Raw genomic sequence first — 16,208 nt, 5'->3', positions numbered from 1 at the left:
CTTTACCATTACCATTAATTAATTGTTACCATGCTTCTAGAACATGCTCCGACAGTGATCGCTTAAACGAGCCCATAGGGTCATGTGATTCACTCTTAATAAAATAGTTTTGCATTACCTAGAAAAAAATAAGAGTTGTTCCGACAAGAGATTGTTGTCAGTAACTATTAACACACAGGTGCCTATGATTTACTCAGATGAATATAATGGTTTGCTATTAACTTCAGTAAGATATAAGAGTTGCCCTGATGCAAGGGAGAATTAGCGGACTAGGTCTTGACCTCGCACTTATTGCAAAATTCAGAACTCTTACCCATGGCCAGCATGGAAGCAGCTTGAAAAGTGAAACAGGTTGGATCGGACTAGGTTAAGAGGAAGACGCAGTTGAACAAATTGAACCGGACTTTGTTATGGTGAAGACGTAGTTAAAAAGATTGAATCAGGCTCGGTTAAAATGCAGACGCAGTTTTTGCTCTCATACACACACTTAACACACAGGATAAAGCTAGATTACACATGTATGCTGTGTTAAGCTGCATCCAGCACAACATATAATTTCCTGTTGTTTAACGCTTACACAGCTGAAACAATACAGTAAAATGCAATATCTCAATGTGATGGGCCCATGATAACCTCAGTGGCTGTCATTGAGATACGGGATCGAAACTAAAACAGAACGAAAATTTATGCCTGGTTAAATCGAACGGACAGTAGATGCGCTATTACCGATGGATCCCGAGACACATTATTTCACTTGGTCGGCAATCTGTGATACATACGCCGTGACCAGATATCCACTGAACACTTGCCAGTTTCGGGATACAACGAAGTTCAAAATATTGACGCTTGTAATTTTCGTAATTTCAGCGGAAATCCCTTTGAAAATAAATAGATATCTCTTCCAGATATCTATGTCATAATATCAAGAATACACTTGCTGAACAATAGTATGCTTCGATTCAGCAGTAAATAAGGAAAATCGAAATACCCGTGCGGCAAGGTGAGCCGGACACCACCCCAGGAGGAGAGTACTGAGGAGTGATACTCACAACATAAGGAGATGACAGGGAGGCTGGCTCACCTGTCACAGCTTCCGGACTAGAGTGTATTATATCCCTCGCGCCCCGGCGCCCCTCTTCCCCGCAGCAAGACCACCCGGCAGTATGCAGGAAAAGGACACTACACTCCGACAGAGGGAATGCTCACCAGAACCGGGGTGGGGGCTTCGGCCCCAATGGTTGATAGGCCGGGAAAAAAAAAAAAAAAAAAAAAAAAATGGGGTGGGACTTGCAAAGGCAAGCTCCCAAACAGACCCTCGAACGCTGAGTCACCTGGATCGGCCTCTTATTTGATAGAGGACTCAGGATGAGCCTCAAGGGCTGCTATCCCCCACCAGGAGCAGCGGACGCGCCATCGCCGTCCATTACTGCTGTCTCCTGGAAAGGAGTCCCATAACCAAAGGCCATAGAGCAGCCTCCGTCAGCCTTCACACCAAGGGCCGGAGAGCAGCCTCCATCGGGCGTATCCATCTGGCGCCTTCTCTGCCTACAGACCAAGGGCCAGAGAGCAGCCTCCGTCGGAGCTGTGGCAAGAGCCAGGCTTATCCATTGGGCACCTTCCCCTCGCCTTCGGGACAATGGCCAGAGAGCAGCCTCTGTCGGAGCTGTGGCCATCGCTGGACGTATCCATCGGGCACCCTCTCCCCACTGTCAGAACAATGGCCAGAGTGCAGCCTCTGTTGGAGCTGTGGCAATAGCCAGGCATATCCATCAGGTGCCTTCTCCCCGCCGTCAGGGCCTGTGGAGTCCGAAAAGTCGGTCTCTGACCGCTCTCCCTCAGTCCATCCCCAGGCTTCGGTAGAGGCAGGCACCTCCCGCCCCGACCACTCCTCCGGTGGCGAAGTGAGGTGTCCCTCTGCCCATCCCTCCCCACCAGAGGACGATGACTCCCGTTCTTTTCAGGGACCCCACCAGAGGCCGGAGCAGACTTGACGTCCCCTAGAGTCGGTGTCCTGTCCCTGCAGCCCCCTGTGTTGTTGGACTCCTCCAGGGCAAGAGGCTGCAGCTCACCGCTGATGGCCTCCTCCTGACGGTGAGACCGCGGCCTCGCTGGGACGGCTGCCCCAGCAGGACACTCCAGCAGCTCACCTTGGGCGCCACCCTCTCCACACCCAACCCCAGCCCTGGGCCTCCCCGGGTCCTCCCCCAGGAACCCGACTACGATGAAGGGCCAGCGCCGAGCAGCGCTCCTCCTGGCCCTCTTCAGCCCTAGCCCTGAGAGCCTGCCCTCCCGCCGGGCCACCGTGGCTAGGGAGCTGCCCCATACACCACCCACTTACTCCTCGAGGACTTGTGGCGACCCTGCAGAACACCTGCCCCTGTACTACTCACTAGGTGCCCCATTTCCCACGCCGGGCTGACACATGAAGCTCCCGGAATTGGCCTTCCTGTCCCCTGGACCTGTCCTCCACTCCGCTGGAACTGTGAGTAGTAGATTCCTGTTGGTGTCCCTCCCCGATCCCTCCCCAATGACTTGGCTCTCGTGAAGGTCCTCCCCCTGTCCCAGAGCCCTAATGATGCTCTCTCTCAACCCTCTCCTGTGTGACTCGCCCCAGTGAACCCTACTGTTCGCGTGGAGTGCCCAACGCCCAAATACAGGAGGGTTTCCCGACAGTGACCGCCCTCCCCAGCGTTACTTGCTCTCTCACGGAACCACAATCCCCAGTGTGATCCTCCCCAGTGTCCTCATCCCTCCCCCTGTCCCGCTCTCCCCAGTGCACTCACCCCCACGATACCCTCCACCCCCCCCCTCTCATAGCAGTCAGTGCGGGGTAGTGTGCATTTCCATCCCTTGTATCGCATGTGTAGAATAAGGTTAGCTAGGACACTATCCAGGCCATTCAGACACACTATATTATCTAGGAACTCGTGCCTGTCACGTGGACACCTAGACCCAGGGGTCAGGCTATATAATCATCTCGGAAGGTACACACCTGTCGTACCTAGCGCTCAACATTATATGGCTTCTCTCCCAAATGTGTGTAAGAAATAAGACTAGCTAGAGCCTCGTAACTGTCACGCGGATACATTGTATTAGTTAGGATCTCGTGCCTGTCACGCGAACACCTAGACCCAGGAGTCAGGCTATATAATCATCCCGGTCAGTACACACCTGTCGTACCTAGCACCCAACATTTTATGGCCCCCCCCCCCATAAAGTGTGTAAGAACTAAGACTAGCTAGGTCTCGTAACTGTCACGCGGTTACATTGATTAGTTAGGATCTCGTACTTGTCACGTGGATACTTAGAGTTAAGGACAGGAGATATACTGTCCGGCGAATCAGAGCGAGGACATACTGTGCATGGTCTGATATCCCTATGTAGCCTTGCTTGTAACACTGTGTATCAAGGAGGTGTAATGCCGTGTAAAGGGTAAGACTTGCTGAACTAGGTAGAGAGTAATTGTTGTAGTTGTTATTTCAAGTCATTACAGTTCCTTTGTTTTGATCATTGAACCTTGTGTGTAGGCCTATCTGTCTTGTGTTAATATTTAAGTGTACTTTTGACCCGTGGTGTTTGTATTTTCCATCCTTGCTGACACTGACCCGATCAGGACTAAAGAACCCAGAAACGCAACGTGTCTGGAACCGAGGAGCCGGGACCCAGAATACGTTGCATAACAAAAATAATAAGCCATTTCTCAAACACCGTGAAAATATGGATGCTCAAGGATATAATATTTTCCATATCATGCCTCTGCCAACCTTTGGTGGAGGAGGCATGAAGTGATTGGTCTGTCCGGCTGTGGGTGCATGGGTGCCCATAACATTCTTGTGTGCGTGATATTTCTTGACTTCATTGACGGATTTCCATCAAAACTTCGCCAGTGATGCAGTATGAAGAGACAATGAACTGCTTAGATCAGCTTAGTCAAGGGGTCAAAGGGCAGGGTCATAATTATGGGATCGACTTAGTTTATCCTTGTGGGCGCTATCTCCTGGACTTTTCGACAGATTTAGACCAAACTTTTGTCAGTGATAGAATATGAATGGGCGATGAACTGATTAGGTTGGCAAGGTCAAGGATCAAAGGTCAAGGTCATACGGAGTCGACTTAATTTATCCCTGTGGGCTCAATATCTCTTCAATCCCTCGACGGACTTCGACCAGACTTTTGTCAGTGATACAGTATGACGGGACAATGAACTAACTATGTCGGCAAGGTCAAGGGGGCAAAGGTCAAAGTCTTATGGAGTCAACTTAGTTTATTCTTGTGGGCACGATATCTCTTCAACCCCATGGCGGACTTCGACCAAACTTTTGTCAGTGATACAGTATGAAGGGACAATGAACTGATTAGGTCAACAAGGTCATGGAAGTCGTATGGCGAGTCCATGCTCAAGGTTTGGTGGAGGCATACCGAGCGACGCTTTGCGTCGATAGTTCGGGGCCCCAGTTCTCGGCATTTCATTAACGGCTAAATCAAGGCACAGTGTTGCTCAGCAAGTACTTGATATTGTCAACGTTATTCTTACAGAACATTTTTTCTTGTCGAAACGTAGTTTATGTTAATAGTACGATAATTATCAGTGTCGAAATTGATCTTCCTTGTACCCCCAAATTTGCAAGTAGTCGATTGTAAAGGACTCGAACAAATGGAGGCCATTTTTGAAAGCTAAAATAACAGTAGTTTACTGAATCTGTCTATCTATCTATTGCCAGACGCCATAATTCCGTAAGGGGTGGCCATTTAACTCTGAGTTATTTGTTTTACGGGGAGCGGACATCCATATTATTACTGGAAACTAAAACTATAAGAGTGCTGCAAAAAATAGTGTGATATTGGAAAGAGCAACAACTCCAACTCATGAGTCATTTTGATTACATTCATACTACAGCCACTCGATTTTTTTCAGCGTATGAGAAAGTTCTAGCATGGAAGTGGGTTAGAGAATGGCTGCACCCAACCCCTTAAGATCGAAAAGTCTCTCCTAAGTGTATAGCATCGTCCGATGGCAGCAAGATGTACCGTAAATATATAATGGGTTCTCATGCCCCAGGGCTTAAGAAATGAGGCTTTCCCAGCAATGCCGCCAGTTTACCCTTGGCTTCGTCTCACTCATGATAAAATTCGGGTTACGTGCCCGAGCTCTGTTGTGTGAGAAAGCAGCTTTATGGGTTATCGTGGGCCTGAATGCTATAGTACACATGGGATCATCGCTGAGCCTTTATGCAGTATTGTAATGGAACACAGATTTTGGGGAGAAAATATTAACAGGTATTTGTCACTAATCGCAGAGTGGCTCAAGGGGAGAAAAATCTGATGGAAGAGTCTGAAAATCAAAACATTAGAGCGACCCGTATTTTCTGTTCTTGTATTTTAAAAAAGAAAAACTAAATTATCAGCTGTGAAATTCCCCGTTAAATGATTTTGTTCAATGGAAATTCGTGAAAGTAATGAAATCTCTGCCGTGTCTGATGCCCGTTTAACAAATACATTATGCCTATTGCAATAGCTTTTTGGTATTATACATGATTTAGCAAACGCAGGCAGACGAACAGTGGCGTATGCGAGGATTACTATCACTTATGGCCAAAGTGGGCGGCTGTTATGTATTAATTAACGCAACTTTGGATACGGTAGTTATACAGCCAAAGTTAAGCTTATTACCTAGACACCTTCATCATAGAACATACATAAAGAAATAACAAGCGATTATAACCCATATATTAAGCTTGTTTCACTGAAAAGCTTTGTTCAGTAAGAATTAATTAAACAAGTGGATTAGAGCCAAATACTGATAATTAAGTTTCACAAGAACTTTGAAGTCCGTTTAAGTACAGTGGTGGTTGTTGGGATGATTATGATTTCAAGGAACAACTTCAGTTACTATTACTAGTGTGTCACTTATGAAAGGTATTTAATATATTCCAGCTTCCAGTTAAATGCATTATTAATTATTCAGGAAGCGCAGAAACGTCCGAAAAATTTTCCGTGTAGTAGGAGACAGGAGGTGTGGCAATGTGAGGTGTTGCAGTGTGTGTGTGTGAATATTTTCCCCATAGCTCTGATGGGGAACGGGCAAACAGGAGAGCCCGTCAGGGAAGTTGCAGAAAAAAAAGCTCTCCCATGAGAGCATAGCTGGGCCGACACGAAGGCTGACGAGGTGGCGAACAAGGCGAGGGGAAGGCGCGGTGGTTCAGGGAAACGAGCACACGATGGTCGAGGAGGGCAGGGCGGGACGGCGAAACCACGGTAGGCTGCCAGGCGCCGATGGAGGGGGCGCCGACAAGTGCTGGATGTAATACCGTCCCGATGCTGCCCTCAACCCCCTTGCCCTGGTGGAAAGGCGATACGACTCGCCCAACCCCTGCAGCAGATGTAGACCGAAGAGGGAGGCCAGACACGGTCCCAGGGAGGGCAGGCCCTGGTCCAGGTGGGCGGAGGGAGGAAAACGGCTCTCTCGACCTCCGGGTGGGCAGGTCCTAGGCCGTGGCCCTCGGGTGGAAAGGACAGACCTACCCTCCTCGGTGATGCTAGGGGGGCTGGTCCCGCCACGGACTGGAGTGTAGGTGTCAACGGGACGGGAGGTGGGCTGCGAGTATGAATTATGGTAATATGAATGGTTCTGTTACGTATGGCAATGGAGGTGTGGCTATGTGAGGTGTGGCAGATCTTGAGGTGTAATTGTGAGGTATGGCAAATTGTGAGATGTGGCAAACGTGAAACGTGGCACTATGAGACGTGGCAGTATGTGTGGCAATGTTAGGTGTGGCACTGTGAGGTGTGGTACTGTGATGTATGGTAAATTGTGGTGTGGGAGTGCAAAGCGTGGCAGTGTGAAGTGTGGTAGAATGGAGAGTATTATCTTGGGTGATGTAGCGGTGTATCCTAATGTATGTAAGGCCTAGTAATGCTAGGTGTGACAGGTGAGGTGCGGTAATGTGCATCCTGCTACTGTGTGACTTCTGTTTATATAGTGTGACCGTGTAATATGTGGTTTGTGTCCGTTAATGAACTTATACTTTCTTACCACAGTTTTTGTTTAATATATCTTACCACAGTTTTTGTTTAATATATCTTACCACAGTTTTTGTTTAATATATCTTACCACAGTTTTTGTTTAATATATCTTACCACAGTTTTTGTTTAATATATCTTACCACAGTTTTTGTTTAATATCGCAGTCCGAAACAACAAAGCAATATATAGCAATCTAACATAAATTATAAACCAGCTCGTCTTCTTCGCCATACCTGACGGTAATGATGGTGGACGAAGCATTAACATCCTCTATCAGCTTGGGTTCAGGTTGTGCCAGCTTTTCTATCCTTCGGGCATCCATTGTAACGGGAAGATGTTGTGGCGGACCTCCGTTTACCTTTCGCAGATGGGATCTCCAAGTGCTGGATCCTGCCTGTTTGTTAAAAGGGACTGAGAGTGTGAAGTACTCTTAGTCTGTGGAAAATATGTAAGTGTGATCTTTAGAATAAAGGAATAGATACAGGGAGAAATCGTCCGTAGGATAAAAGGTCTGGGAGAAAAGGGGATTAGTCTTGAAGTTAGACGTGTATGAGCTGTATGTGTGTTTAAAGGGGTGGGGTGTCCTTGATGTAAAGTGCGTTAAACTGTACTCGTCCTTGTTTCATACATACAAGTCCAGTGCATCGAGTCTCACCTCCATCTCCCTTAATCATGTGTCCCTGTAGATACGTTGTCTGTCTTCACGAATAATCACAAGTGTGAAAAAAAATAATCAGAAAGTATACAAGGTATGACAAATTACGGTGTATTTTTCAGTGACAAGGAGAAGTGCAAGTAAAGAAAATTAAAACATAAATGAACTACCATTACGTAATAATATACACACATAACTCTCGAAATATTTAATGTTCCAAGTGATCACCATAAGTCGTACATTCTTTTGTCAATACACTCCACGCAAGACTGCAGTAATTATATTTAGATATCTTTGCAGTTTAGCAAAAATTGTAATAAATCCAGGTACTGGACATCTCTTTTTATTCGTATGACTCTCACGACACCAGGGCTTGTATTACACACACACACACACACACACACACACACACACACACACACACACACACACACACACACACACACACACACACACACACACACACACACACACACACACACACACACACACACACACACAAACACACACACACACACACACACACACACACACACACACACACACACACACACACACACACACACACACACACACACACACACACACACACACACACACACACACACACACACACACACACACACACACACACACACACACACACACACACACACACACACACACACACACACACACACACACACACACACACACACACACACACACACACACACACACACACACACACACACACACACACACACACACACACACACACACACACACACACACACACACACACACACACACACACACACACACACACACACACACACACACACACACACACACACACACACACACACACACACACACACACACACACACACACACACACACACACACACACACACACACACACACACACACACACACACACACACACACACACACACACACACACACACACACACACACACACACACACACACACACACACACACACACACACACACACACACACACACACACACACACACACACACACACACACACACACACACACACACACACACACACACACACACACACACACACACACACACACACACACACACACACACACACACACACACACACACACACACACACACACACACACACACACTTTGGCGTCACAATATAGCTGGCACCCCATGATCCGCCTTAATATTTTCGCCACGATGATGTATTCAGAGCTAGTTCTAGTAGCCTACCGAGAAACGATTTCAGTCACCGTTTTTGGAGCGATATCTTGTGGCGAGGGAGTTAATGGAAGCTATATTTAATGCCGCTACTCGAAACATCTCCCGTAAAGGGAATAAAATCATCTGACAGTGACAGAAATAAAATGGAATAAAATTAGGCACTGTAGCGGAGTGACTGTTGCCTTTCCATATCGGTATCGGGAGAGGTATGCCTACATGTGGTGACACCGATATAACTGGGTGGTGGAGTTACCTGGTTATACAATTATCCCCCAACTCCCTGTCCCGCGAGGGAAACCTGGAGCTACAACAACAACAACAACAGTGAGAACAACTACTACTATTTAACACTACTCACTACAGTTCAACTACTACTGCTAGTACTACTGTTACTAAACCGATAACTACATAACTGTCTCTCTATAGCCAAACGCCTTAATCACGTAAGGGGTGGCCAGAAACAAATCGCCTCCATATCGCCTTGTCCCCCGCCATTTCGTTGCCCTCCCCCTAGTTCACACCCCAGTCTCTCATACCTTTCCACTCCATCCCTCCGTCTCATTCTCGGTCTCCTTCTCCCTCTCCCCCTCTCCACCTCACTCACATACACTCTTCTCATTGGTCACTCGCTCTCCATCCTCCCACATGGCCAAACCACCTCAGTGTATTTCTTCTGAAGCCTTCCTTCATATCCACATCCACAGCAGAACGCCCCTTCACTTTCTTATTTGCAAGTCTGTCTCTCTGTCATTCCACATGCTCCTTTCAAATAACTAATTTCCTCTTCTCTCACTCTTGACTCGTGTCCTACCAACAAGGCCCGAGCTTCTCTTCCATACGTTAGTGTTGGTATCACAATACTATCAGCAGCGACTTTTTTCACTTCCATGCTCACTTTCCTATTTTGTATCACTGGCTTTCAAAGAGCCAGCAACCATTGTTCCCTGTTGTATCCTTTCAAATACCTCATCCTCTAAACTTCTATTCTTACTCATCACATCGCCCAAGTACTTAAATTCATTCACATTTTCCATTTCCTCTCCATCCTGCCTCACTGTACTGTACATTCTATGACTTCATTTCTCTCGAAGACTACAACTTTACTCTTCCCTACATGCACCTTTAGATTCCGTTTCTTACACACTCCGATAACGCAGTCTGTAATAGTTTACAGGGTGCGTTTCTTGTTACTTTCACGCTACTTTATTCAGTTTAGGAGACTTTCAAAGTTGGGTGTATTAGATACTGTATTGCTTTCATTGATACCCTGAATACAACAGGTCTCCCGGAAGATGAACGAAATCATCTGCAGTTGGCAAGACTATATTACACATCATGATAGTGGTTGCAGTAGTAGTAATGGTAGTAATAGTAGTAGCTGTTACGAGCGAGTGAGCTCTGCGAGTTAAGCGATGTAAACTCTGTGTTCAGCTGAGAAATGAGCGGCCCGACACAACCCAGCCCATCCCGAGACGACAAGGCCCGACCGCGATGGTTTTCAGAGGCTAATAACTTATATACTATGCTACATAGAGAAGAGACTCTTTCAGCACGTAGTAGATACGATCAATAATTATTGTTTTTAGCCATATATATATATATATATATATATATATATATATATATATATATATATATATATATATATATATATATATATATAATATACACACTCATGAGACCAGAGAAACCCCTTGGGATCTCAGCTTTCATAGGGAATGTACACTGGTTCTCAAAAGTATCGGTCCACAGGGGGTGCGATGCCTACCGAAAAGGTTCGAACAACTGCTGACATTACCAACATATCATTGTGTAACATCAGTGTCTGTCTATATAAACATTACACTTGTTATATGTTTGCAAGAGGATATTGCTAGTTGGCGATATATAACACCTCCCGACATCAGGGCTTCCAACGTGTGGTAGGTCGGATACTAATAATTCAGTGACCTTCGTTCTGTGGTCGCAAATCTTTCACGCATGTTGTGCACCGATACTTTTGTGACCCAGTGTACCGAAGGCTTCAATTGACATGTTTCACTATGAAATCGGATTTAATAAGACTCGCTTAAAGGCCGCATTCGGCGGCCCCCGCTTGAGGTCACGAAACGAATCATAACTCGGGAATCGATGGTCCGATTGGACTGAAAATTATTCTATTCTTCAAGTTAGAGCATTTTAACGGTATCTTGTTCTAACAAAAATTGCGCTACAGGCGCCTGTTTTGCTGTGTTAAGGTAACAAGCAAACACGCATATCGAAACCGGATCATTATACGGCAATATAGATTTCCTGTTGTAACACTTTTTTTTTTTTTTGCATGAATTCTAACAACTAAATATCGGATATTACGCCCATAATTTACATGAACGTTTTTTCTATGTTTGGGGTTGAAATCAGCAAGGGTAATCGCCCTGTTTCTGGGTTTATCATTCGATCAATAGCCAAGCGTTTACCGAAGCAGTTTGTTGAAATGGCAAGTGGAGAACAGAGAAATGAACATCGCGCGTGTGATAAATGCTACGGCGCCTCGATATATGCACATCCAGAGAGAAAACAGGAGAGAAAACGTGAGAAAATATTTTAGCGTAATTATTATTCTGTTATTGGTTAACTACCTCATCAGGAATATTGAAAGTTTACACCAAGATGAAATAATGATGACAGGTGTATGTTCAAACGTTCGCTTGCGTAACGGTAGTAATAGCAGTAACAGTAATTGCAGTCTCAGGCTGTTCTGAATATGAACAGGGTGGACTGCACGCCAAAGTTTCCCCTACTCTGCAGACCATCATCCAATCACAGGATAGCGAGAGATAAAGAACGTTTGTAAAATCGGGCAGTTCCATCTCCCAGTTATAACAGTGCAACCACGCGAAGACGGTTCTCCTGCTTCATATCATCGTAGTGAACTGACTAATCCCGCGACATCCACTTATGTTGCCAGACGTGACCCAGGCGTTATGAGCATAATTGAAATAGCGCTTGAATGTATGAAGGAGTGTTGTTGTGCTGATGTGGATGTCCTGGGATGCAACTTAAGTAAAGACACGCAAAATCTCTCCGACATGTCTCTGCTGGTTGTCGTAATGAATGGTGTTATGTGAACTCTTCTTATATGGTAACAGTATGAAACTCACAATAAAGAGTATGATAAGTAAAGAAACTCTGGCGCTTTGAGAGGAATCAGAAATATGAAAGGAAGGAAACAATGCCTGGCAGGGGATTGACGGTGAACATTTGCCCATGGCTGTACACTGAAATGATCCGGCCATGTGGACAGTGGGATACTGTCTAGAAGAGTATGTGGGTGAGGTGGAGGTACAACGATATCACTGTGAAACCTTCTACTATTCGCATCCATATTACTGCCATGTTAGTTTATATTCTCATGTTATGTAAGGCTGCTATAGAGAGGTGGTGGCGAGATTTAAGCACGAATTTTCTGCCATGCCAATTACTGTTTCTTCAAGTTATGCGAGGTTCTCGAAGGCTACATTTTTCCATACCACAACTCCTCACACCAAGTTACCGGTACTGGCTGACCCGCCGACATGTCCACCGTTCCCACCAAAACACAGACATTGAACAAAGCAAACCACAATAAAGCATCCCCCCCTCAAAAAAAAAAAAAAAAAAAAAAAAAAAAATACATCGGTAACACCTCTCCGCCTCTCTCTTATGACCCCTCATTCTCTACATTTTACCTTGCTGATTCATTTCCCTTACTCTACAAATTTCTTACCCCCTTCAATACGGTGATAGTTTTATTAATTTATCTTATTTTCCCTACAAAATTATAATCTTCATTGAAAAAATGTCAGGTGACGATGTGGTTTGAAACTCTCCATTTCTAATTTCTAGATAATTATGTGTTTTCTCATTAGAATCTTGCTGCCTCGGGAGTCTGTATTTAACTCTCCTCAGCATTCTCATATGGAAAGTGTTAAAAACAGTCACCATTGGCCTTTTCTGGAAAATGACGTCTTTATCGTATTAAATTTCTATTACCACTGGACAGCTATATACAGAGTAGGGAAGACGTCTTCTAGCAAAGAAGTTAATGTCCTAAACATTGATACTGTAAGCCGCTTCCAAACATCTTGACTTCTCTTGATTCCCCTCTTCCATCACTTATGTGTAAGAGAAGCTAAATTGTCGTGAAGGCGCTGATCTCACCCAGAATACCGAATTAGAAAGAAACACAAATGCATATCATAACATTCCTGGTTTCCTTGAAGCCTCGACTAAAAAAGCTAATACAGACTCACCAGCTCACAGAATAACTTAGTTGTCTAGATCAGCCACCTATAATAACAGCTAAATTACTTAAAGACTTCGTACGCACAGAACATAAGTTTATAAGAAAGGCACAAAAAAAAGAAAAAAAAAATTCTTATGGACCTTCCAAATAACCTAGACTCGTTTATATTTTATCTTTCACTTTTCATCTATTACATCTTCTTTTAACATTATCCCTTCCGACAAAAAAAAAGATTTTTTTTTTTTTTTCATAACTACACTTCTCTCTTCTGTCATCTCTTCCTTTCTATTTTTGCTTTCCAGCCATTCCTTGACTCCTCTCTATTCTTGCATCAGCTGCTTCTCTCACTTCATTATGCTCTTCCTTCACGCGACTTCCTCACGCTATAAAATCACTCATCATGGCCAACACACTATTTCCTTCATTTTTCATCATACTTCTTTTATAACCATCGCTATCATCACCATCATCATCCGATTTCCAATGTGTTATGTGCCTCTTCAGCCTAACAAAATTCAGTTGAATCATTTACATACCGGTAACACCCTTCCAGCTGTACCTGATAACCTCTTCAACCCGACTGCTTAATCGTAGTTTATTGTTATTCCCAAACGATTTTATCAGGTCAGGAGAGATTTTCGACTTGGAGTGAGAGTTTCATTACCCCCATCACTATGTGGCCTTTTCTGGCTTCTCATTGTAATGTACCTCAGGTCTACATTTATGCTGCCAAATTACTTTAAACTGAGTGAGGCTAAATAATTTGACGAGTGACTCTTTATCTCTCTGATTGCTTTTGTATTTATTTTCACTCTCTCTAGTCTCTTAGCCACGCATGCAGCGTCAATCCCTGCTGGCTGCCTTAGTGTCCTCACGCAACACAATTTCACCCCATTCCCTCCAGTACCAATTCTTAGTGTGTGTGTGTGTGTGTGTGTGCATGTGTGTGTGTGCTTGATTCATCGGAAGCAAAATTCTTTTAAAGTAATTCAAAATAATTCACAATTCCGTGAAGGCGTGAAGTGAAAGGATAAACTTTGAAAACACTGATGGATTCTTAACTGCCAGCACTAACTTTTGCTATGGTGCAGATGGTGGTGTTGTAATCGTGGAAGAAGAAGTCCCTGTAGTACAATGTGGTGAGGAGAAGATTGGGCCGAGGATTGTACTTTTTGCAGACAGATTGTAGACGTTCGCCTCTCATTCGTAACCGGCGTGCCACAGGGTCCTCTTCTGTTACCTTTTCTTTTGTCTCGTTGGCGTCTGGCTTTGGCTTACTGGTTGCCGCCGCTGTAATGTCTGAGAAGGGCGTTAATTCACCCGGGAACTGGCGAAGTGGTGTCTTATTGTCCTTGATGATATAAGCACTTTCACTTGGGTTCTGGTCGCCGTCATGGTCTGGGCGAGGTGGTGTGGCGTTGGTGATGTGGCCAGTTTCCCCGAGGTCAGCCGTGTCACTGACGAGCCATTGCCACATGAACAGCGACATTGCCCACATGATGAAGAACACCACACATAGTTTAGACATCCTCATCACCAATGCGCTTAGCCTTGGCATTGTGTTGAATGACCAGAGCATGGAAATTCACTTATCCATTACTTGAAATATTACTCTTGGTTCAGAGTGTAGGTATAATTTACATATCACACGAGCAATTTGATTTAGAGCACATAAAGCAGTAGTTATTAACTAAATCATGAGCGATAATTGCTCCCAGAGTTTTGTAAGAATTTAGAATAATAGACTGATTTTTGGAATCTGGAAATATGAAGAGAGGAAAAGTAAAAAGAGAAGTAAAGAAAGATAACTGAAACTAAAGAGAAGATATAGAACGGAGTTAGAACGGAGAGATACAAATGAGTAGAAAAAGAATTGAGAATCAGAAACAAAGGAGAGAAGTAGAATTAAGAAAATGTAGAGAAAGAGAGAATAGAATGAGAGAACTGAGTGTATGATCTGCAAAGAAGAAAAAATGGAGAGAATTTCGAAGAACAGAGGGATTTAGGTTCGTGGAGCAGAGAGAATTAATAATGTGAAGATAAATGGAACTGTGGAGAGAAATTACCTGGGGAGGGGAAAACATTAAAATAAGGGTTATTATTGTGTAATGAGCATTGTGGGCTTGAACTGTGGAGTAAAAAAATATTGTCGAGAGAGAGAGAGAGAGAGAGAGAGAGAGAGTTAGAAATGCGGAGACTCAAAAGTAAGAGCTAGAACTGTGGAGAGAATTAAACTTGTGGAAGAAGTTAGGATAGTGTACAGATAAATAAGACCAAAAGTTGTTGCGAAAAAATGTATCGTGGACAGTAAGAAACGTGGTGAGAGTTAGTACCATGAAGAGGAAGAGTTGTGGAGAGAAATACTGGGAAAGTTAGGCTTAAGGAGTTAGCATTGTGAGGAGGGTTAAAACTGTGGAGAGAGTGACACCCGGGAGTAATAATTGTGGGACGAGGTATATATGGAAGAGTTAGAAATTTGGGCAAAACTACTTCTGAAAGTTAGTAGAGTAGGGAGAGTTAAGATGGTGGGCTGAGACAGAGCTCCAGGGAGGGAACTGTGGAGTCAAAATTATGGAGTGAAAATTTGATTAGAATTGCAGAGCGAGACAATTTTATAGATAGTACCAATAAAGAGAGAATGTTAAAAGCGTTAACAGATTAAAGTCGAGTAATCTGGAGAGAGTCAGAGTAGTGGAGACAAATTTGGAGAGAATTACAAGAATGGAGAAAATCAGAACTTTTGACGGCGTTAGAGATTAAGCGGTCATACCATAGGAAGAATATGAATTGCGAAGAGAATTAGAAGTGTGAACAGTATTAGAGAAAAGGTTTAGAAATCAGTTGATATCAAAAGTGTAGCTAGAAGCGTGCAGGAAGCTAGAATTATGAGTGACGCCAGAGCCGTATCAGGTGCGACTGAAGGTGTAACATATGGTAGCACACACACACACACACACACACACACACACACACACACACACACACACACACACACACACACACACACACACACACACACACATACAGACGCCCGCGC

The 16,208-nt window shown here is 44.4% G+C and overlaps 1 protein-coding gene across 1 annotated transcript in view; it reads right to left on the bottom strand.

The window, feature by feature from the left end:
- Positions 1–14,660, bottom strand: part of LOC145407257 (carbohydrate sulfotransferase 11-like) — a 33,697-nt gene extending 19,037 nt beyond the window's left edge. Inside the window, exons 1-2 of the mRNA XM_080278290.1 lie at positions 14,247–14,660; positions 7,257–7,417 (exon numbers count right to left, since the gene is read on the bottom strand). Coding sequence (XP_080134416.1) covers positions 7,257–7,417; positions 14,247–14,660 — 575 coding nt within the window. The remainder of the gene's footprint in view (positions 1–7,256; positions 7,418–14,246) is intronic.
- Between the last annotated feature and the right edge of the window lie 1,548 nt (positions 14,661–16,208).

This window comes from Coenobita brevimanus, chromosome 72 (genome assembly GCF_032717465.1).
Source record: "Coenobita brevimanus isolate Jiangsu-jjx chromosome 72, ASM3271746v2, whole genome shotgun sequence".
Lineage (NCBI taxonomy): Eukaryota > Metazoa > Arthropoda > Malacostraca > Decapoda > Coenobitidae > Coenobita > Coenobita brevimanus.
This window is presented reverse-complemented; position numbering and strand designations above follow the sequence as displayed.